The sequence below is a fragment of the Python bivittatus genome, unplaced genomic scaffold (genome assembly GCF_059951505.1).
Source record: "Python bivittatus isolate LINGU-HERP-01145 unplaced genomic scaffold, Pbiv_v1 ctg000210_np1212, whole genome shotgun sequence".
NCBI lineage: Eukaryota > Metazoa > Chordata > Lepidosauria > Squamata > Pythonidae > Python > Python bivittatus.
The window spans coordinates 13,565,849-13,589,058 of NW_028277053.1; the positions used below are offsets into that span (position 1 = coordinate 13,565,849).

The following is a 23,210-nucleotide window of genomic DNA, read 5'->3' on the forward strand; positions in this document are numbered from 1 at the left end:
TAAATATTGAGATGTCAGTCCCATATCTGACCATTTTGTTGATAAGGATGGTATGAGAAACTTTATCAAAGGCCTTGCTAAAGTCAAGATATACTGTATTCATGGCATTTTCCCGATCAACCAGTCTAGGGACTCTACCATAAAAGGATATCAAGTTAGTCTGGCATGACTTGTTCGGCATAAATCCATATTGGCTCCTGTTAATTAATGAATTCCTATCTAAGTGCTTATAGATATGGTGCTTAATAATGTGCTCAAGAACCTTGCCCAGGTCAATGTCAAATTCACAGGCCTAAAGACTGCTGGGTCCTGCTTCTTCCTCTTTTTGAAAATAGGAACAACATTAGCTCTCCTCCAATCTTCTGGGGCTTGCCTGTTCTCCAGGAGTTGTTGAAGATTACAGAGAGTGGTTCTGCAATTACCTCTGCTAGTTCTTTCAATACCCTAGGGTGTAATTCATCTGGCCCTGGAGACTTTAACTCATTTAGATTAGCCAGGAATTCCCTCCCTTGCTCTTTGCTTACCTTGAGCTTCAGTTCACTTCCCTCCACCCCCAGTGGAAGTGAGGGCCACCTGAGGGCTCATTCACCTTCTGAGAGAACACCGATGCAAAATGGGAGTTGAGAAGTTCTGCCTTCTCATCCTCCTCCTTATCCATTTCGCCATTCTCTCTCTGCAGAAAACCTAGTGTCTCCTTGAATTTCCTTTTGCTTTTGACAACTGAAAAATGCTTTTTTGTTGTTTCTGGCATCCATTGCTAGCCTAACTTCATACTGGGCTTTAGCTTTTCTCATGCTAGACCTGCAGTTTTTTGCAAACTGCTTTGTATTCTTCTTTGGATATATTTTCCTCTTTCCATTTCTTATACTTTTCTTTCTGCATGGATCCAGTTTGGTCTCTTTAGGTGTTTCCCACTCTTCCTTCTTGTATGAATTGTTTGGTTTGTACCTCCAGTATCTTGTTTTGCAGAAGCCCCCAGCCTTCTTGGAATTTTTCTCCTTTCAGATGTTAACATTGAATCCTTCCCACTATCCCTCTTACTACGACTCGACCAACTCTTTACCGAAAAAGGAAGGTTTCTTGCTTGAATATTTTGTTGTGTGTTGACTCAGCTTTCTTCATACAAGATTTGTACTTTCAGATGTCTTTGCTCCTGTGGAATAAAACTGATGTTTGATTTATGTTTCATATTGTGATTCACATACAGGAAGGTATAATAGGTAATGCATCTGGTGGGGTTTGGTCCAGTAACAAGCAGCTGAATTTGGTTTGTAGCTGTTACGACTCAGCCAGCTATAGAGGAACAGAGGTCCCATGCCTACAGTGTGAATTGTTTTGAATGTGTAAAAAGACCATCCTGTTTTGCTTCTATAGAATGGCCAGCTCTGCCCATTGTAGACTGAAAGGGCCAACAACTCCAATTGTTTCCAGTTAGCAATTCAACTATCATAGTTATGGTGTTGTGATGAGTAATGGGGCCTCTCTTCTTTTTGACAAAAGAATACATGGGCTATGGTGGCAATTGAAAAGCAGATTTTCAAGCAGGAAGGTGGGGTAAATATGCTGTATACGAAGAGTGCATGTTTTGATGGCTGTCATAAAATTATGTAAAAGCTTGTACTCTATGTAGACATCCTTTGATTGAATTCGGGAACAGAGAAGATTTGGTTTTTACACTCCAATAATTTTCAGGTTAGCTTTCCTATATGCGTAAAACTACACTCAGGAAATCAGCCCTGGTGTATTATTATGGAAACCAATTATAACAACAATAATAAATAATGAGAACATAATATGAATTTAAGTAAGACAATAAAACAGGATTAATCTGCAGAAGGAATCTCCTGCAATATTTTGTCCACTAAATAGTATTATGAGTTACATGTGAATCGTATGTAGGAATGGCTGATCTGGAGATGGAATTCTTCTCCAAGGCAATGATTTTCAATACTTCGCACATTTTGCTGCCGTGATGATTAGGTGGGCAATAAATGAGGGTAGAGAAGTAAATTTATGTACCTGAATTGGTGGTAAAATGTCAAAAATGGACATCAGAACAATTAAGTGGTTCTTAAGGACACTTTCCATAATTTGTCCTAGGCTAGCTTGCTTAAAATGAATAGCAGAGCTTCCTAGTGGGTTGTGTCTCAAGTTAACCCTGATTGATTAATAGCTTTTCCCAACTTGGCACCCCAAAATGTGCTGAGATTGCAAATCTCTGTATTTCAGCAGCACAGAAGGGGTCAGGTTCTAGAACTCCTTCCTTCCTTCCTTCCTTCCTTCCTTCCTTCCTTCCTTCCTTCCTTCCTTCCTTCCTTCCTTCCTTCCTTCCTTCCTTCCTTCCTCTTTGATTAACTAGAATGTGGAAAAAGAAAAGTTTGGAAATACATTTTTTACAAAATTATATTTGAAAGTATATTTCTGCTGTCAAAATATGACAATTTTCTTCTTCTATTTTCCGTTTACTTCATGGCTCCTGAAGCACTTAGGTAGATGGTTCCTCATGTTACAGTGTGTGTCAAATAAATACATAGCTATACAAGCCAGTCTGTTTAAATTCAGCCTATGTAGCGATATACATTTGTTCAAAAATTTTAACACTAAATGGTTGATTTTATACTACTGCGTGTATCTATGTGTTCATGTGTGTGTTAAGCATGATTTATCACACACACACACACACACGCTTCTGCCAGAAATAGCAAGCAACTTAGGCTCAATTGAAAATGAATGGTTTTTGCAAGATCTGAAATAAATATGATTAATCTTCTTTTTATTCCAAGAAGTATAAATTCATGGAACGGAATGCCTGTGCTTTTTAGTGAGTAATCCTTAATCTTATTTTTTTCTCCTCAAATTGCTGACATCCTAGTAGAGGAATATTCTCTTTTGCTCTGTTGATCTACAATGACAACTCCTAGCCATGACTACAGAGATTTTGTCAATATGTTTTCAAAGGTACAATTGGACACTTGAGAGCCACGCCTGTGCCTGAAAATATCTGAAAGTATAATCTGAGCACTATGTGCAGTAGTATATGTGAGACAAATGAGTGAGCTGGGTTTCCGAGGTGCTTGATCTTCTTTCAGAGATACATCTTGAGTTGCCTTTTGCTGACTCAAAGTTTTAGTTTATAGAACTTTCTGTTGTAGCCTCGGTAGTTGCAACCAAATGTGCCTAAAGGAAAATGATAGAGATCCTGGTCAGGCTGAAACATCTAAGAGAGTGTTAAAGTGTTAAAGTTTCAATAAATTCAGCACCAACTCCAAACAAATTGGAATGTGGATGATGAACCTGAGGAGTAAGTATTGAAACTCTTGCATATCATAAGGTATGGCTCTCCCATCCAAGAGCAGGTGGAGCCAGTGATCTAGCTGGGGTACGGACCTACAATTTGCCCGCCTGCCTTACAGCAGATTCTTGTTGCTTCCACCTCTAGAGGCCCAGGATAAATAAGGCCCAAACTAGAGTGATACCACATCCTTTTGAGTACTTGTTTGATTCAAATAATAACTAGAAGTACAAAGTCTGGGCTGCAAAACCCTAGGCAATCAGCAAAGAGCAACAAGGAGATAGGGAACAGTCTCTTTGCTGCCCCCTTGTGGTCAGCCTCATATTTGCAGCCCATTATGACAACCCTAAAAGTGACACAGCTTTCCATCAGTCTCCTAACCATTCCCCAAAGCCTTGAGCAGAAGGGAATTTTTAATCGCGTGCGTCAAGGAACACATGCATTTTGATCCTACTTCTACAGTATGTCATTAGTCTTCCATACCTGTAGCTAGTTATGCATATTATGAGTGTCACACTACATTTACGTGTTCTTTGGAGTAACCCATAACTGTGTTCTTAGCTTTAAATATGACACTGTAAAAAGCCGTGAAGTAAAGCTTGGCTCAAAGCCTACTTTAACTTTACATACATTTGTGCTTAAATAAATCTTACTGTATTGATACTGAGGCTTGTCCAGCACAGTCTTTGCTTGGATTCAGCCTACTGAATGTGTGGTGTCACATTTCCAGTTCTGTTTTTTTTTTTTCCACAACTTCCTTTTTCTCTATAGCTATAGATAGAAACTATTTCTCTATAGGTGGCTGCATCAGGACAGCTTTGCCTGGGCTCAGAAGTTAAATGGGGTTGGTCCTACATGGTATTTGGATAGGAGGCTACCAGGAAGACAGAGTGCATTCTGGAAAGCAGTGGAGAACTAAGAACTCTGCACGGTCGTAGAGAATGACTAGACAAAGCCTTTATTCATACAGTAAATAAAAAAATAAAGCAAAATTAAAAACAAGCAAGCAAACAAACAAACCTTATCAGCAATATTGAGGAAGCCACTGTAGCCACATCTTACTTGTTCACTTGTTTCATTATGAGAACTTACCAATGAGGATTTTGGTTTTTTTTCTATAGAGAAGGGAAGTTTTACCATGAACATTCTTTCAGCCACTTTCAATTCGGATTAGGATCCCTCTTATTTTCCTAGTTCAATAACTTGCTAGAATGCCTGCCTCTAAATTTAAGCTATTATCGCAATGGCCCTGAAGTTCACAGGTCTTATCTCTGAAGCAGCTTGCCTGTGCCTGGCTTATTTCATCTGCAGATGGTTTTAGAGATGGTATTGACTCATGCAAATGTACTCTTGTCCCTGAAATATAATTAAGAAAATGACACTTAGCTGGTGCTCGTTAGTTGAAACTTGGCCATATTAAATGAGACAAACTGTTTTAAGCCTCTCATTATGTGGCTTAAGTGCGTCCTTGTCACATGAGCTCATTCAGTAAAAATATTTATCTCAGACAGGGTTTTGAAGTGCTTCAGGATTAGTTTCAGGCCTTTCTCATTTCATAATGTCACCATTGTTGGAGAACTGAGTCAATGTACTTTTGCTTACCTCCAGTGGGCTTGAAAAGACAGCAAAGCTGGCCTTTTCCTTCTAATTGTTAGGGGTGGCCCATTTTTCCATGTTTTCCCAGTTCCTACTGAACTTCTGTGGAGAAGGAATAATGACTGCTCTGGACTCATAAACTGTTATTAATTGCTTCATGTTTTTAGGATTGTTTGCCACCCAGAGTCACTTGCAGAGCTGGGTGGCTTTAGAAATCAATCAATCAATCAATCAATCAATCAATCAATCAAACAGTCAATCAAATAAATAAATATGTATCATGAAAGTTCAGTGACCTTTTTGGTGGAGTTGGCCTACTTGGATTCTTTAGAACTTCTACTGTATGTTCTTTCTTACAAGCCAGCACTTAAAGTGATTGGGAAAAACATCTGCTTGAAAGTTTCCACCATGATTTTGTTTTACTTTCAGAACTCATAGAAGTTCAACAGAAGAATGGTATCTTGGTGGTAGAGAAGCATCCCCTTATGGCATTCACTCAGTTCCCTCCCTCCCCCAAAGGTCAGACCAATGTGCACTGAAAAAGGTAGACGGGGGGATGCTGTTCCATTTTTTGTGGAGTGGGGATGAAGAAATTCTTGATACTTCATGGAAGGTCAAAAGGTGGGATCCTGACTGAATGATATTTTTGCTCTTTCCTATTGATCAGCTGGAAAGTAAGCACTGCCTTATGGTGATTTCTGTGTGTTGTCACAGTAAGACAATTTGGATCAGCTTCAGAGTACTTTGTGAGAGATTGAGGGACATTGTCCTTATGCCCCCAAATAGGTGAACCAAGACAGCATGATGTGCATGCCTGGAACATGCCAGGGTAAGTGTAACCGACTTTAACTGTCTATAAGCCTAATGTAAATTTGTTTTTACAGTCTGTATGGAACTACAAAATGAGAAGGTTAGAGTTAGGGTTAGCACTTCTGATCAACTGTTTGATAGTAAGTTTTATGGGAAGGGGAAATTAGCAGCATCTAGCTGGCATTTTCTGCACTCAGAAGCTAAGCGTGGACAGACCTGGTTAGACTTGGTTGGAAGACCAACAGGAGAACCAAGGACTATAAGCTGTTCCAGAAGAGGGCAATGGCAAACCACTTCAGTATTGCTGTCAATGTACCAACACTGACACATTCATGAAGTCCTCAGGATAAAGCCCAATTTATGGGGATTTTTTAAAACTCTTTAAAATTTAAATGAAGGTTCTGGTGCTGGATTCTAGAATTCAAGCCTACCCACCGAGGGTGAAAATAGTCTTGGAGTTTGGTCTGAACCTCTCTGGACAAAAATAAGATGGGACATCACCCACAAGTGCTCCTGACCATTGCTTCTCATGAGGAAACTTCAAGACAGTGGTCTCTGGCGGGTTTTGAGCACTGGGAGACAAGAAAATAGCCATCTTGCTCAAACCGCAGTTGGTGCCTTTAAAAGGACACTGAGTTCACATACTTCCTTTTCTAATCACATCCAGAAATTACTTATTAACTACTTTTCAGCTATTAGAAACCTTTCGATTGATGAGTCTGAAAATGCTGGGTGAGTTTGCCTTCAGTCCTTAATGAAAGAAAATTTTAACTACAAGCTTAAGAACTCAAAAACATTTTTAAAATAAAATAAACAGCAAAAGGTTGATTAAAACTTTGATTTTAGAAAGTTACAAATGGACTAAGGTCCAGATAAATTTTAAATAAGATTTTGGAATTAATTATAAAGAATCCTTCCTGCAGGAAAATGCTTTTGCTTTGATTTTTTTTTTTGAAAAATTGAACACTAGAGGGAACTGAAGATTTCAATTAAAGGAGGAGCATACATAAAGTTAACTAACAATTACAGAATGGCACAAAATATTCTAACACTGGAAATATTGAAGGATACTTTTGAAAAATGGAATCAGAAGTTAATATTAACAATGTCAACAGCAATATCTGCCTCTACTGTGTCTAAAATATGTTATGGAAGAGGAACAAGTTTTACCTGCAAGACAGACTGAGTTGAAAGTGGACTTACAAATGACAGGCTACAAGAATGACATGGAAAAAGATGTTACAAGATGGACATACAAAAGAAACTGGCTGATGTCTTAATAATTAAAAGGGATATACAAATAACAAACCAAGAGAGTGACCTGGATAATTTTTTCTATAATGGACTTACAAAAGAGACTTGTTAAAGCTTTGAAGAATCTCATGAGAAGGGACAAAGAAGAAATGAAAAAGAAATCAAATTCTAGGACATTATTTGGATGGACTAAAGATTAAGGTTGTTAAAAAGAAGGAATATAAAGTTGGTTTCAATAGAAGACAATTGGTTTATTTATAATTTATTTATAATTTATATATTTTTATTTATAAAAGTTGGTTTATTTGATCAAGGTTAAAATAGATATGTTGTTATTTCTGGTAACCCTTAATGGACTTTTGCTGACATCAGGATTAGGTTTTAAAGATTGGTTTATAGATAACAGATGAGATATGGGAAGACCAGATCATTTGTTGTAAATTAAGAGGAGGTGGAAAGTTACTAAAATTGTTTATACTGGTTGTGATGAAGGTTGAGAATCACTTTTTTATATATTTCTTTTATTTTTCTTTACTATATTCTTTCTTTTCTTTTCTTTTTTCTTTCTATTCTTTATGTCTTTTCTATTTTTTTCCCCTTTGCACCTTTTACTCTTTCTATTTTTCTTTTAGTTCATATTCGTTTTTACTATTGTAATTATAATCTTTAATAAAATTACTTGGAAAAAACAATGGGAAGAGCCTTGGAGGGGAGGCTTTATCCATGATAAAGATAGGCAGTTTTCAGGAAATCCATATTGTACCTGGAGGGATTCTAACAAGAAAGTGCTCAATACGTTTCATATATCAATCAGCCTCCAAAGTGCTAGTAGCTGAAAAAACAAGGGAAAACATTTCAGCTCTCCTGGACAGTCTGCCATTATCCTGAAGATGAGTATTCTTGGGGATGGGGTGGGGTTATACAAAGACTGATCTCATACTGAAACACTGGCTAGATCTCATCAGGTTTCCTAAGCAAAGACCATAATTTCTTCCTTGCATTAACTAGCAGCATTTCTCTCACTCTAGACCTGCTCTTTTTTTTTTTTTTTTTGGCCTCTGAGGATCCAACCCATATTCTACTCTTAGGATTGGACTCCAGACCCCTGATAAAGTGGATTGTGACACAGAAACATTTAATCTGAAATAAAATTGTCAGTTTTTAAGGACACCCCAAGAACTCTGGATTGTAAGGGCTGTGGATTTAGTTCTGGAAATTTAGACTGAGCTATAATGCATCATTGTCTCGGTTTCACAAGTTTTACAAATTTCAGCCTTCATTCCAACCTTAGAAATGCCAGAAGGAGCATGAATCCCCTCCCCCATGATATATAGTGGGAGGAAGACTAGAGTTAAATTTAATTTAATTTAATTTTTCCCCCTTACTGTTAAGAGCTTTGCAGGGTGTTGCTTCTGATTTTGTACAGAGGTGTAGTATCCTGGCATCTTTCTGACTTGGCAACCAACTTTTAGTCATTGACCAATTCTGTCTGACAGTAACAAGATGCTTTTTAATTCTTTTGAATTCTTTAAATGCTCAGGAAGCGCAAACCGACATGTTTCACCAATCTGTTAGAATTATCCTTTAATACTTGTGAACCTTGTGGGAAGAAGAGGCCATTTAGCTTCCGTGCCACAGTGAGCACAACACAACATTTCTGTATTATGCCAAGCGCTCGTCACAAGCCCTTCTCTAGGTTTTGCAGGGCTCAAAATATCTTTATAATTGCAACTTGCAATCGTAGTTGTAATGTGGAGGCATCCAGGGCTGCAACCAGCAGTCAGAAGACCCTTTTCCAAGATTCCCCATTCCATCCAGCTTCCTTTCTCACTACAGTTATGGATAAGCTCATTAGCACTTACTTGCTCTTGTTTCTCTAGAATTTTTTCTTCTCTATCCTTCTCCTTGAACTTGCTGATTCCTTCCTCTTTTTGCATAAATGAGGCACTTGGATAACTCATTCTGGGTTGGGAGCAGAGTGCACAAGCAATGCCATTACTTTGTAATATAGAATGATGTCCTTTAGCTGACCAGGATGATGTCACAATAGCTTAGGGCCATGAAGGGGTCAGAGGACTTTTCGGAGCTTCTGCTTTCTCCCATGGCAAGCTATTTTGCATGCCTGCAGATCAAATATTCAGCACAAAGAGTTCCTGGATGCTGGAACAGAGGGCCAATTCACATTCAGTCTTGGAGAGCTCTGCACATCTTACAGACTTTTGTATCTGGCACAGATGTCGATTATTAGTTAGATAAACCAGCCCTAGATAAACTTAGGTTGTCGCTGGGAAGAGAGGTACAGCATGATCTGATGGAAAACACAGTAGGAGTCTTGTCACCAGTCCAGCTGCACTATGTAGATATACAGTGCTGGAATTCTCTAAGATACCCTCCTCTGTAAACCAAGGAAATCTAGAAGCAAACACACACACACACACACACACACACACAGCCAAGGAGGGTTCAATTTGAGGTTTGGGCTGTTTTCTATTCATGCTGCAAATAACCTCCCTACTCTGCACTTAATTACCTTGTGCTCTGTGAGATATAAAAGGAATGCCACCCATCTTAAAATATGATCCATCCAGTAAGAATTCTGTTGATGGCAGGGAGAAAGCATCAACTACATGCTTGGTTTGGCAATCCTGTACACCTTTCATCACTAAGATAAATGAGTGCTGATTACAGAATACTGTTGGGTTTACACTCATAATACAGTTTTTTCCATTTCTCTGTTTATGAATGTACTTTAGGTATCTGCTTATATCCACTGGATTCTGCTTAAGCAATGTTTGGAGATCAAGTCTAAAGCACTGTGCTGCCTACAAGACAGACCACAGGAGAAGATAGATTGAAAGAGTTTTTCAGTACCCTACCTCATACTTACGAGAGCCAGTTTAGTATAGTGGTTAAGGCCTCAGGGTAGAAATCAGGAGACTGTGAGTTGTAGTCCTGCCTAGGCCCAAAGCCAGCTGGGTGACCTTGGGCCAGTCACTTTCTCTCAGCCTTAAGAAGGAGGCAATGGCAAACCATTTCTGAAAAACCTTGCCAAGAAAACTGCAGGGCAATTGCAAGGAGCCAACACTGACTTGAAGGCACAATAAATACCTCATACTTAGGTAGCAAGATTAGCAATACTCATTCCTTTTCATAGGTCTTTTTTGCTCATTTACTGAGTGAGTAGCCAACACTAAAAGGGAATTCATAGAGGAGATGCTCTATGAATTTGTAATTACGCATGTCTGTCTGTTTGAGAATATATTTTTATTCTGCTCTTTTAAGAAAGAGTAAAGAATGCGGAAGTGGTTGGAAAGCAAGTCCTGAAAACAAGAGCACTCAGTGTGGGTTTAATCTGCTTCACTTAAAATATTAGATTTATTTATGCCATAATTCACTTCAATCCAGATTTCATAGCTGATCTTTCCTCAGAGGAAATATAGCAGCAAGTTGTGATTGAATCGCATCATATCTGTGTATGTAGATGCACATGGTATCTGGGTGATTTAATTTCTCTCAGCCCTGGAAAATAAACTTTTCCTATGACAAGTATCTAATTCCCTCCATATTATCACTAATAAATGAAGCTGATCTTTACAGTCACCAGTGGACAGCCAGTTTGCTGCTGTGTGCATGAACATCTGTCGACTGAGACCGTTGTGTGTGTTTATGAACAGGTACCCGAAAAGAACTTGATAAATAAACAGTTCCTAGAGTGATACAATTGTTATTAGGCTATGCAATTTCAGGCTACGATGGAGTGAGGTTGAGGACTGCATGATTTAAAAAAAAAAAAATCTGTGCATAGAAAGCTAATTAAACTAATTAGTTTAGAACACTTTTTCCTAAATCTAGTTTTCTCTTGTCTGTGAAGTTGATTAATCTAATTGGTGAGTTGATAAATATAATATATAATCATTGTAAGGTGAACTGGCTTTCTGGAGCAGTTTCCCCCCAAAAAACCCCCCCTGAAGTCTACAGAACCCTTACAGCATTGTATGAGGAGCTAATGGGGTTCTGTGAGAGACTAGGGGGGGAAAAGGTTCACTTGAACATAGCCTTTCTCTCACTAGAGCTTTGTTTCTTGATCTCCTTTGCTTCTGGGATTTTTTCATAACTTTTTTTTTTTTTAATTAACAAATTCCATGACCTGAAAAAGTTTGAAAATCTCTGGTTTAGAGAACATCTGAGAATGTATTAATGGCTGAGATGCAAAGGGATGGAACCCATCATGAGTGAACTGCGTTCATTCGAGCTTGCCTTGATATAACATTTAAGAGGAGTGTATTGTACTTGATTGCAAAACATTTCTTTGCGTAAATCTTGTTTGTTTTAGCAGGTAATTTGTGGACCAGGATCGCTTAATTGTATATAATGATAGGCCAACATTTTCCTGTGAAATTAAAATGTAGGAATCTGAAGATTAAGGGGGATTTTTTTTTTCTTATTGGAATTATTAATCATTCCACCTCTAGGAAATCTTGTTGCTCTGCAGGAGATTTGTCCAGTGTGCAACTAGATGTATTTTTTTTTTCCTTCTCTTTCACAGACAGACAATTTTCCTGCAGAGTCCAATTACATGGGTAGCAGGCAACAGTTTGTTCAAAGGTAAGGCCCTATTAAATAACTTTCTTGGCTTCCCCATTTGCATTCCTGTCAAAATTGTTTGCCAGAGACTACAATTCAAATTAAGGGCCAAGTAAATACAAGTTTAACATATTTCCTCTTTCTCTCTCTCTTGCTCTCTTCCTCTCGATGCACAAATGTCAGTAGCTCCACGTTCAAGGATCCCGAACGAGCCAGTTTGAGAGACAGCGGGCATGGGGATAGTGACCAAGCAGACAGTGACCAAGATACTAACAAAGGCTCATGTTGTGACATGTCGGTGAGGGAGGCACTCAAGATGAAAACGACTTCAACCAAAAGCCAGCCGCTTGAACAAGGTGAGTGAAGAAACTGCTGCTTGAAATGTCTGTCAGATGACCACACTAAACCATTGATCATGCTGCAGAGGAGTAATTCAGTCCTCCATGAAAGCATATTCTGGTCATTAGAGTGGTATGTATGGGTGTGCTTTGAGTGTGTGAACATGGAAATATACACATGTGTGCTTTTACTGGTATATATTTATTACAAACATACAATGTGAATAGCTTATCCCTGGGGGCCCCCAAACTGCTTTCATGTATTTAGGGGGCCATATTTGTTAATACGACATAAGGGCCTGCTGTTCAGAAATGGGAAGGAGAAAAACATAAATAGGGCATGAGTGCAAAACTCAGTTCTTTGGATCCTGGTATTTATGGTCCCTCAGACTCTTTTTTTTTTTTTTTGCACAGCTTGTTCCAATTTTGCTTAGTGTCTTGGAAAGAGTCAGCCTGGCTTCACATGGTTAAGACGATGGTTTGATCTGCCTTGGGCTCCCCTCCCCACTGTGATAACGCTGCTCACCTCAATGTGCCATTGGGTCAAAGATTAATGATTCGAAGGCTCTTGGCACTGGCTGCCTGGGCCAGTTGCCTTGGAATAAATAAAGTGAATCTGTTTTGTTCCTTTTTTGTTGTTATGCTATAAAGGGTGGTGGTGAAGGCAAGATAAATGCTTATAGTAAAAAAAAAAAAAAAAGGAGAGGGGAGGGGAGGGGAGGCTCCAACCTGGATATGGTTTATGGTTCCCAAGACTTAGTTCATTATAAAATAAAAGTGGTAGCCTTGGCTCAGAAATTTGGAAGTAACACTCTTGAATTAGCAAATTAGACATCGAAAGTGATGGAAGATCCAGTCCTGCTACTATGATGTTTCTGGTCAGTTTTGGCAGATTTAACTGGCACTCTTTCTATGCTCCATTGTGATGTTTTTACATCTTCTGTTCTCATTGTTTGAGGGTATGGATCTTGGAGAGGATTCTGGGCAATTTTCTAGAGGACACAAATCAGGCAGGACATTATCTACAGTAGGTCCTTTGACCTTCACTCTTATTGGTATGATTCCAGGCTACATGCTACAACATTGCCAAGCATAGCATAGCATAGCATGTGCTACTAGCAAACTCTCATCCAGCAAAGTTTGCCCCCTGTGCCTGACCTCCTTGAGACTCCCCACCCCAATCATCTTCCAAACTATCCCAAGAGTTCTCCAAAACTCTGCTTGAAAGCCAGCATTGCTTAGAACAATATAAAAGCATTGCTGAAGCAATCTTTGGTAATTGATACATGTACTCGATCTTATCTTTATGTCCACAATTTGTATCCAATGAAAAAGATAACCAGCCACTTCTGGGGATACATCTGAAGTGACTTGCAGAGGAACATGGGCTATTCCAACAGGCCTTCGTTCAGTCTTTCTTCAAAACCTGTGTCTGATATTGATTGATGCTGCCTTTATTGCTGGTTAATTTCAGAAGATAAAAGACAGTGACAGCTGAATTAAATGTACTAGCTCTGTCTGCCTATGTGTGCGTATGTGTGTGGGGTTATATGGGGTTGTGCATTTTGCTTGTAGTCTTCCAGGCAGTGATGGGGAAAACAGCTGAATTTTTTTTTTTAGTTCAGTTTCTCATCTCTGTTAGTCATTTCAGCTTGCTGTGTGCAGAATGAGTCACTGAGCTTAGAATGTTTTAAAAAATTGATTAATTAAGTCTTGCTTAATGAGAAGCTATATGTATAATTAAAGCAGAAATATATTTTAAGCTTTCTATTAATTGGTGATTAATTAGAACTAGATTTTTTTTTGCCTCCAGCACAGTGAGAACTGTAGCACATTCATCAGCAAATGCATGGTTGGCTTCCTTTGCTTGATCATGTCAGGAATGCAATATGTAGAGTATTTAAGACGTTCCTTTGGCATTTGTTTTATACAGGTTGGAGAGAGAATTCCATTCTTTATTTCCTTTCCAAGTAAAACATGCCAGAAAAGAGATTTTTCCCCCGGCCCTTTCTCACAATGAATCTCTGTTTATAATTGGACAGTGATATATATATAAAGATGCAAGATTATTCTTGTTTTCCTTTGAAAGATCTCTTTTTAAATATACCTACTATTGAATATTATAGAATATACAGGATAAACTTTCCAAACTGTTCAACAGTATAATAGTTGCACCCAGACAAACCATTTGAGAACATTATAAAAAGTTAGATTGGTAATGAAGCATTCCGCATCATTTTCTATCCCCAAAATATCCCCCACTCTGAAATTTGAAATAATTTCCAAAATTCCCATTCAAACAGTGCACGCGTAGGGTTTTGAAATTAAACCTAAAAGTATTTTGGCACTTAAAAAAGAAAAATTATTAGGGCCATGGACACTTTGAAAATTTTTAAGAAGTGTTTTGGAACTTATATGAGTACAGTGCTTCTCTGATGTTCAGTGAAACAGCCTAATCATTTTCAGGCTTCTTCATGAGCCTGGAAAAAATGAATGAATTAATGAATTAATGAATGAATGAAAATGAATGAATGAATGAATGAATGAATGAATGAATGAATGAATGACTATTTTAAGAGCCTCACTGGATCTCTTAAGGCAGCAGCTGAAGCCTGAAATGTGTTGCTCTGATATGAAGTCCAAAACACTTTTTCCCACTCACTTTTCAGTCAGGTAGAGCTCTATGGCTATATCCTCCTTCTGCTCATTGTAACCCAAGTAGGAGTTTAACTTTATGACATACACTAAAGCAGTGAAAGATGGCTCAAAGACCATGAGAGGACATCATAGTTAAGTACAGATTTCACCCTGGATTCTCAAATTTAAGCCAACTTCTTTAGCTAGAAGTCATACCGCACAGTCCTTCCTATGTCCGCAAATTACTCTCTAGAAAAAGCATGAGATGTCTGGAATGAGTAAGAGAAGATGCCAAACTCTGTGTTTAAGTTCTGTTTATCACTGTGCTGAAGATCTTTATACAGATGGCAGAGAGAGAGAAAATCAAGCTATGGTTAACAGGAAACAATGCCTACCATACTTTCCTGTGTCTCTAAGTAATTTTTCTCACAAATTGTGCTCACTTTTAACTTATGAGGGGGCAACAGATGCTAGTTAATGTCACCCAATTTTAAATCTCCAAAGAGATCCTTTGCAACACAAAATCTACTCTGGGGGCTTCACTGAACTAGATGGCAGTTTGAAATATTTTACCTGGCTTAGCATTTATTAGTCTTATCCCTGAAGCTGTTGACTTTATACCTACAGAGGTACGCTAATTCTGTCTGGCCATGAGTATTAGCATATCTTCATAAAAGATATGAAGATCCAACCCACAAAAATTGGCCTTAACTGGGTGTGAATATGCAGCAGCAAATCTATGACTCCTGGATTTGCTTAAAGTTGTGAATGTGTATATATCAAAATTTAAGGTTTGGGAAATTAATGGTGTTTCAAATTCCATAGGAACTCATGAAAAACTGCAGCATTTTTATGGTAGAGAAGTCTATGAGGTTTAATCATTATATACATCTTTTTGGGGGAGGGGGTGGGGGAGTATATAATATAAAATAAAAATACAAATTTCTAACTTAGCTCAGAAGAGAAGACTGTTTATATTTGCTTTTACAATTAAATCCAAACCTATTTTCATTTCATTTGATAAGGCTGGCTTAAAAGGGAAGGAATAATGAAGAGAAAAGCTCAAGAATATCTGCTCTCCAGGAAACACGATTTAAAAAAAAAAAAAAATTGAAGGTGCTTTGATAAATCTTGGCAGGCAGCCCAACACAGAGGAAAAAAAAATGGTTGGAAAAGGAAGCATAATTACCGAGACAAAAGTCTTGTGTAATAAGCAAGCATGTTCACTTTAAGTTATCTTAACTCTTAGCTTTCTGTGGGGAGCTTCTACCTACTCATCCATTTAAAAAAAAAAAGTTTTTTTTAAATGTTCTTGTCTGAAGCTTATGAATGCTCTCTGATTCACTGGCTTTGTTAAGCAGTTTCCATATGTTTATTAAACTTTAAGGGAAATTGTTCAGCTTGACATTTTTTGTTGCCTTATTTTTAAATATTATCCCCATGAGAGAGAGAAAGAGAGAAGCCTTGTCAAATTGGGAATTGGGTTAGAGTCCAACTTTGTTCATTTCTGTTTTGCTAGGATTTGGTGTTTTGGATGTTTGTGCTCACTGGGGTCAGTGGGAATAACCCAGAACTGGGTACTAATCCAGGTCTTCCAGTTAGTGGCCCTAACCAAATCCCAGCATTTTTTTTCTGCAGCAGTGGCAGAGGTGGGAAAGGGACCATGGAGGGAAAGGGCTAGAGCTGGTCATCAGCATGTCTTCTGCAATGCTGCTAGTTAGTAGTGAGAGCTGAACATGAAATCCTATAGGTTCTGTTAGTATTAATTTGACATTCAAACACAAGCACTAAAAAAGGAAGGGCACAGTTGTGTACCTGAAGGAGAAGCAAGCAGTTGCACATCACTTCCAGGTACAAAGTCAACAGAGAGCATGCAGCATATTTTTGTACTAAAGAAAGGACTGCCCTGAAGAGACAAAGTTAGCAGAATCAGCAAGGCCCAAGAACCTCATCCTTATTGAATGGAATCATTTCCTTCCTTCCTTCCTTCCTTCCTTCCTTCCTTCCTTCCTTCCTTCCTTCCTTCCTTCCTTCCTTCCTTCCTTCCTTCCTCCCTCCCTCCCTGCCTGCCTGCCTGCCTGCCTGCCTGTGGTGGTGATACAGAGACTTCACTGAAAGAGGTGGGGTTGATCCCCCCTCCTTCCTCTTATTATTTTTTGATTTGATTTGATTTGATTTGATTTACATGTCTGTCCATCTCGCCAAGGCATTTCCTTGAGGTCTTTCAGAGATTAAGATGCAAAGTGGGTGTGTTTAGCCTTATAGAGGATGAATACTCCTGTTTTATATGTTGCTATATCATGGCAACCCCAAATCATCAGATTTGCCAGTGAAGATCATTGATGCAATTTTGGGGTATTCTAGGGTCACACCTATGTGATTGGAGTGGATGACAGGTCTGCCTCTATATCAACCTTCTTTAACCTAATGTCACCCAGAATTTCCCAGAATTTCCAGTTAGACTGGTCACATATCTACAGGGTGTAAGTGGAGGAAAGAGCAATCCATATGAGTGGGTTAAATCCAAGTAGTTTTGAGTTCATTAGAACCTTTTTGGCAAAATGGTTGCACCATCCTAGGAGGGATGAACTAGTTTGATATTTGTTCTCTCTCCTCTCCCCCAATGGATTAGGAATATTCTCTTGAATGGATATGGGTTCTGCATCCTCCATACCAATATGAATTCAGGGATTTAAGGTGACTTGCTCCCAAATGATCCATGATCTATACTATTTGTCTTGTCTCTCTCACACACACTTCCCCCCCTCTCTCTTTCTTTCACTCTCTCTCACACCTTCACACGCACATATACAATATATACACTTTGGTTGCAGAATAGCCCCCTGTTCAAGTTGGGGTTTGCAAAATCTGAGTCATGTGTCTCCTCTTCTGACAATGTCTAAGAAATCATTTTTACAATATGTTGTCTATCGGAAAACAAACAAACAAAAAATAATGTGCTTCCCAGTAAGTGCATCTAATTTGGATCACACCTGTTTTAGTTAACTCTGTTTCTCAGAATTATCATGAGTGAGAGAGTTTATTTTGAAATTTGGTCATAATGGAAATAAATCTCCCAAATGTAGTTTCATTGGTATTATAGCAATATAAATTATGGATTGCTTCCTTTTGCCTTATTTCATTTGTACCTACAAACTCCCCCCCCCCCTTAATAAACTCTAAATCCCTCCTGTGAGCTATAATGTCACAGATTTCCGTTTTATGTCTTTCATGGTCAAGGTATCTTGTATGGGATGTATTTACTGCAAACTGCCCTTACCAAATCATCACCTCCTCCTCCTCTTTCTATCACAAAGAAATCCCTCTTCACTCTGGTTCAAAGAGTATGGATTGGAAGTCGTTGTTCCACAATGCAAGTAAAGGAAGAGGTGGACTCTATTACTGTCAAATACACTATTAACCACTTTCCAGGCACTTTAGAGTCTACCTTATCTGGTTTTGTTTGCATGTGAATGCCAGCCCTCAGCAGATAGCAACTCTGCCTGGCTTTGCTTGGGCTATGAAGGTAAGCAAGGTCAGGCCTGGTCAGTAGTTGCCTAGGAGGCTACCAGGGAACACCAGGACTATGAACTTGGCTGGGAAGTCACAGAAGCATAGTGAAAGAAGGCTGTGGCAAACTCCTTCCATCCCAGGATGTGTCCCTGTAGTACCAGGAGTCACCCAAGGGGGCGGGTGGGGTGGTTATCCTTTGATTAAACTTCCACATGTTTGTTCCATAAAGTGCCATGAATTCATGGTTGTTTATGCATCTGTGAGATATTCCTGTTAAATGCATCATGTCTAACATGGCTTGAAAATTAAAGATCAGAGAATCAAATTAAAACAAAAACAAAAAAGGAGGAAAATGGTTTCAAACATCTCCAAGGGTATTTCTCTTAACTTTTATACAGTATTTCTTAGCACAAGTCTCTCTACCCATGTCCCACAAAGTAACCTAGCTATGAATAGATGCATAAAACTCTTACTCTCCGTTGTAGTTCTAGGCAGCTAATAAAAATAGGTTTGCTTTAATATTCGTATGAAAAATCCTGCTTCCTCTGTAATCCTCCTCCTCCTCCTCTTCGTCCTCCCCCCTATTTTATTGTTATTATTATCTTAGAAAGAATTATAATAACCCTAAGTATAAAAGGAGCCAATTTATGTAGCAAGGCAGACTCCACAGCATCAGCATCATTAACAAATGCTTATTTTTCTGCTAATAATGATGAAAGTATTTCTGTTCCATTTTAAAAACTCAGCATGTAACTCTATTGCTAGCCAAACTAAATTTGTATATTCTTAAAAGGCAGTTTAACTAGTTATCTCAACGTTGAAACCAAACATGCAGGACATCTTTGTGGGGCTTCTAAGAATATAGGAATTTTCACCTGTTCTTTCATCCTTCCTAAATTTGGAGACTTAGGTGCAATTTCTGTTGCACATGTGGGGTGATATCAGTCAAGGTACTTGTGGTTAATGAACAGACTGAAGCAAAGGGATTTATTTAACTCAATATGTACACCAACGCTAAACTGAGTTAATTGAGAGTTTCATTGGGAAATAAGGGTTGTTTTAAAAAGTAAATAAATGAAATTGCAATTCAGGTTTCAAAATTCAGCTTCTCCCAGATCTCTAAAACTTAGCTTTTAGTGTGAAAATATTAAGCTATAGTATTTATTGACTGGCTGCTGCATCTAGTAATCTGTACAGGAAAAGTAGCCATTCTACTAAAAAAGATAATCAAAAGGTACAGTTAACAATTAATTCATTAATTCATTAACAATGAATTCTTCATTGGCCTCAGAAGCCAAGGTCTTGTATTTCCAATTTCCATCAGCTACTGGAGCAGCTGCAATGAGCTTGGTGACTCTTTTGGGCTAGGACTGCATTTCCCTCACTGTAGAGAGCTGAGAATTTTGAGTTTTATGCTCAGAGAAAGTCAAGATATAATGCTGTTTATTAGGGGTAGGACAGTTCCTGATGCAGAAACCTAACACGTTAGGAGTCTCGTGGCAGAAACATACAGTTTGCCTTGTTCTTTGGAAAAGTGTTTCCTCCCTTCATTTAGCAATATGGTGTTAGATTAGTGAAATTTTGCAGTGTTGGGTCAAGGGGACGTGAGCTGCATAAGAGCATGTATTGCTCTGCTATCCAGAATCTGAAAAAAAAGAAAGGACACAGTTCAGCTATGGTTAACCTTTCTGATGAAAAAGTAAAGCAATCATTGCTATTTTAGTTTCTACTACTGAAATCAATGAAAACCTACAAATGCATCATGCCAACTGTGCATTTTTTAAAAAAAAGTCTATCCCCACTTGGGAGAAAAAAAAACAGCAAAGCAAAGTATTTCAGCATGAGAGAGGAGGGAAAAAAGAGCAACTATGCAAATTTTAACACTCAGAATTCACCATTTCAAGAAGTCATGGATACGCTTCAGTTCATTAGTTCTCCATGGACTGACACTTTCAGTAAAAGAGTTTAGGTGAACCTATTAGAACTATACTTCACTGTGAAGGTGTGAAAAGGCTATGATCATTTACCATGAATTGTCCATCATGTTCTTTTAACTATAATTTCCAGGATTTATTTGAGCAAAAGTGGTGAACCATTTAAGCCAAAGGAGCTAATGGGGTCTTGATTCCGAGTCTGCAGGTCACACTTGCTGCCCCTTCTTCCTATTAATTTACATCTTCAGAAAATGTTCTCTTTTTAAGTATTGCTTACACCCCCATTTCTTTGAGAAAGCAAGGGCCACAAATCTTGAAATCCAATAGCAGAGAATATAGGTTAAACTGTAGATTTCTTTGTGTTCTCTTAGCTTGATTGCAGGAAAACAACCAAGCTCAGAAAACACCAAGAACACAACACATTCTGAAATCTAGGGTTTTGCCATGATTCTCAGTCAGGAAGATGGCATTCATCAACAGCTTTGACAAGGACCTTTAAAAATCCCCGTTGATAGCAAGGACATGTTCTTTATAATTTCTTATTGAAATATTCCCAATTTAAAAAATGAGAAGATCTTAATTTTCTAGGTTCAGTTAATAAATGAGTACCCTCTCCCCTTTGGTATTATCAGTAATATGTTCTTGGTGAAAAAACCAAACAAACCTGATTCATATAGAATGGGTCAATTTACAGCCCAGTAGACTCCAATCACAATAGGTCACTTTAAATGCCATGATTCCCTATCTCTTCCCAAACATTTTGGTTAAAGCATTTCAGCTGAGAGATGGCCTTCCCATTTGGTGGTTGCCACACTGAGTGTGAGTATGGCCTAATTTGGGAGCCCCATCCTAAAATGGCACAACCTGTGAAATGTTGTTCACCATTGCTTCCTCCCATAGGTTTCCCCCCTTGGACAGAACATCTTCTCTCTCATTCTCACTGTGCCCCAAATGAGAGTAGCTGTCAGAGTGCACTCCTTGTTCTGACTTCACCTAAGAAACTTTATGTCCAAGAGTACCATCCACTCCAAGTTGGTTATCCCTAACAAGGTCAGGTAAGAAACTGCCTTGCTGTTATATGTTAGGACTTGCACGCAAAAAGCATTCTGTATTTTCCATCTAACTTAGGGAACTATAGATAAAAGAGTGGGATTATATTGTTCAAAAAGAGACTGCAGGTATACATGTATGGTCCTGCTTCCTTTTGATTGTGGAGAACATCAACTGTGCAAGCAATAAGGTAAACATGCGCGCACACATACACACCCAATGCAATTAATTTCTCTTAATCTCTTTGGGTGTAAGAGAGGCAAATAGAATGGATAACAGTATTTCATCTTCTTTATTCTTTTATTACATTTCTGTGCAGCCAAAGGTCTTCACCAAATAGATGAAAGTTGAGGGAGGAACAAAAATATGAGCAAGAAACATCTGTTTCCCCCATTTTCTCCATGCTTTCCTTTATATTGCTTTGAAAGGGGCAGGTCCCCAGGTCCTCCAACTAAGACTGTGGACTAGAGAATTTCCCAAAATCAAATGTAGACAAGCTGAGATTGGGAGGATCAGCATGGCTGCACCACCAATGCTGAACCAACACAGTGAGGGTCTGGACGGACAGCTCTGTTTTCCCCACACTTCCCCATGACTCTAGATAAGGAAGGACTATCACTTTTTGTGAATTGGTTACACCAGGATTCTGCTAGGGCAAGGAACATGCCAGTGATATTGGACATTTGCATTGATTTTCTGTGTTTAAAATCCTACATTTTTAATAATTAGTTTTTTATTTTTAAATTTGTTTAGCTTTGTTCTAGTTTCGCTTAGCACCTTCCCATGATGATATTAAATCTGCAAAAAGGAGATGATCAGAAATAGGGACCTTGGTATAGTTGCTCTGTAGGATTATATAACATTGGTATCATTTCAGCTTATGGTTTCCCCATGAGAATTGTTGCATGTGAAGATGCTGAACATAATCCAGATCATTAATTTTTCCTAATGCACACATGCACACTTCTAGACCTTACAGCCTTTCTTCCTAAGGAGGAATAACTATTACATTAACTAAAACCTATAAATGTACATACACATTCAGCGAAATAGGGATCCTGCTGTAAATATTATTGAAGTTTCATATACTTCTAATTAAAATAATAAAATCCTAGAGTTAGAAAAGGCCACTTAGGTCAGGCTCAATTACAGAATTATGAATGCTTGATGGAATATATTTTCGGAGGGGTAAAAGATACTGAAGTTGGTCACAGTGAAAAAGAACTGGGCTCACATTTTGGCCCCTGGATGGAAAAAAAAGACCTATTTTCCTGCTTGTTACCGATCCATTTCCACTGTGTAGCTCATTACCATTCTTGAAAATGCCTTAACCTGTAATTTCCATAAAAGCAATGAAAATCTACATACTTCACTTGCTTGGTCGTGGAACTCCATTAGAAATAATTGAAGGCCTATTTGTATGTGGGGTGGGTGCACGTGTGCATGTCTATGTATCGAGTTACGTAAATTACAAAATTAGAGCATGCACATAATTAAATGTGACAATGGGCCATGGCCTTTTCTTCTGAAGAAAAGTGCTCAGGAGAGGAAAATATAAACCGCATATCTCTGTGCTCTCTCTCTCTCTCTCTCTCTGTGTGTGTGTGTGTGTGTGTGTGTGTACTTCTGGGATAAAGGCTTGTAGTAGTGCAGACCAAGTTAAAGAGTACACATGGACTGTTAAGTGTTTTGACACAGAATAACAGTGGTTTATGTACATTCAGATAGACATTGAAGGAATAGTGGCTGTGCAAGAAATCACTGTACAAAAATGTGCCATATTTTCCCTACTTTGCAATATTCCACATTTCTGTATGTTATTAAATTGTGAGAGTGGATCCTTCCTTTGGTATATGGACCTGGCAATTATAACCCCAGATATTTGGGACAGAGTAAACTACAAATTAGCCATCGATTTTCTAATTAGATATCCTGGTGCAGCACCTGTTTGCAATGCTCTAAAGCAGTTATGTCTTTCTTGGGCGTCTTGCAGCAGCTGTAGAGGGCAAACCAGGTGACACATTTGCATTGCTATGTGCTTATGAATAAATTTCAGCGATCAACTCTGAAGTGCCAAAGAGCCCAGGTAAATAGTTATAATTGATAATTATGATCTAAATAGAGTGTCCATCTTCAGAATAGGCCATGCTCAGGACAAGCAACCATAGAAAAGCCATCATTCGTATTAATTCCATCATTGCA

At 38.4% G+C, this 23,210-nt stretch overlaps 1 protein-coding gene across 7 annotated transcripts in view; it reads left to right on the plus strand.

Moving 5' to 3' along the window:
- The window catches only part of PCDH17 (protocadherin 17), a 145,679-nt gene that overhangs the window by 49,194 nt on the left and 73,275 nt on the right, over positions 1-23,210 (plus strand). For 5 of the 7 annotated variants that reach the window (XM_088139504.1, XM_088139506.1, XM_088139507.1 and 2 more), the window contains exons 2-3: positions 11,499-11,557; positions 11,720-11,892. In XM_088139504.1, coding sequence (XP_087995630.1) covers positions 11,499-11,557; positions 11,720-11,892 — 232 coding nt within the window. Of the gene's footprint in view, positions 1-11,498; positions 11,558-11,719; positions 11,893-12,288; positions 12,390-23,210 lie in introns of those variants that run through there. The other 2 variants (XM_088139510.1, XM_088139505.1) reach the window with 2 other exon arrangements.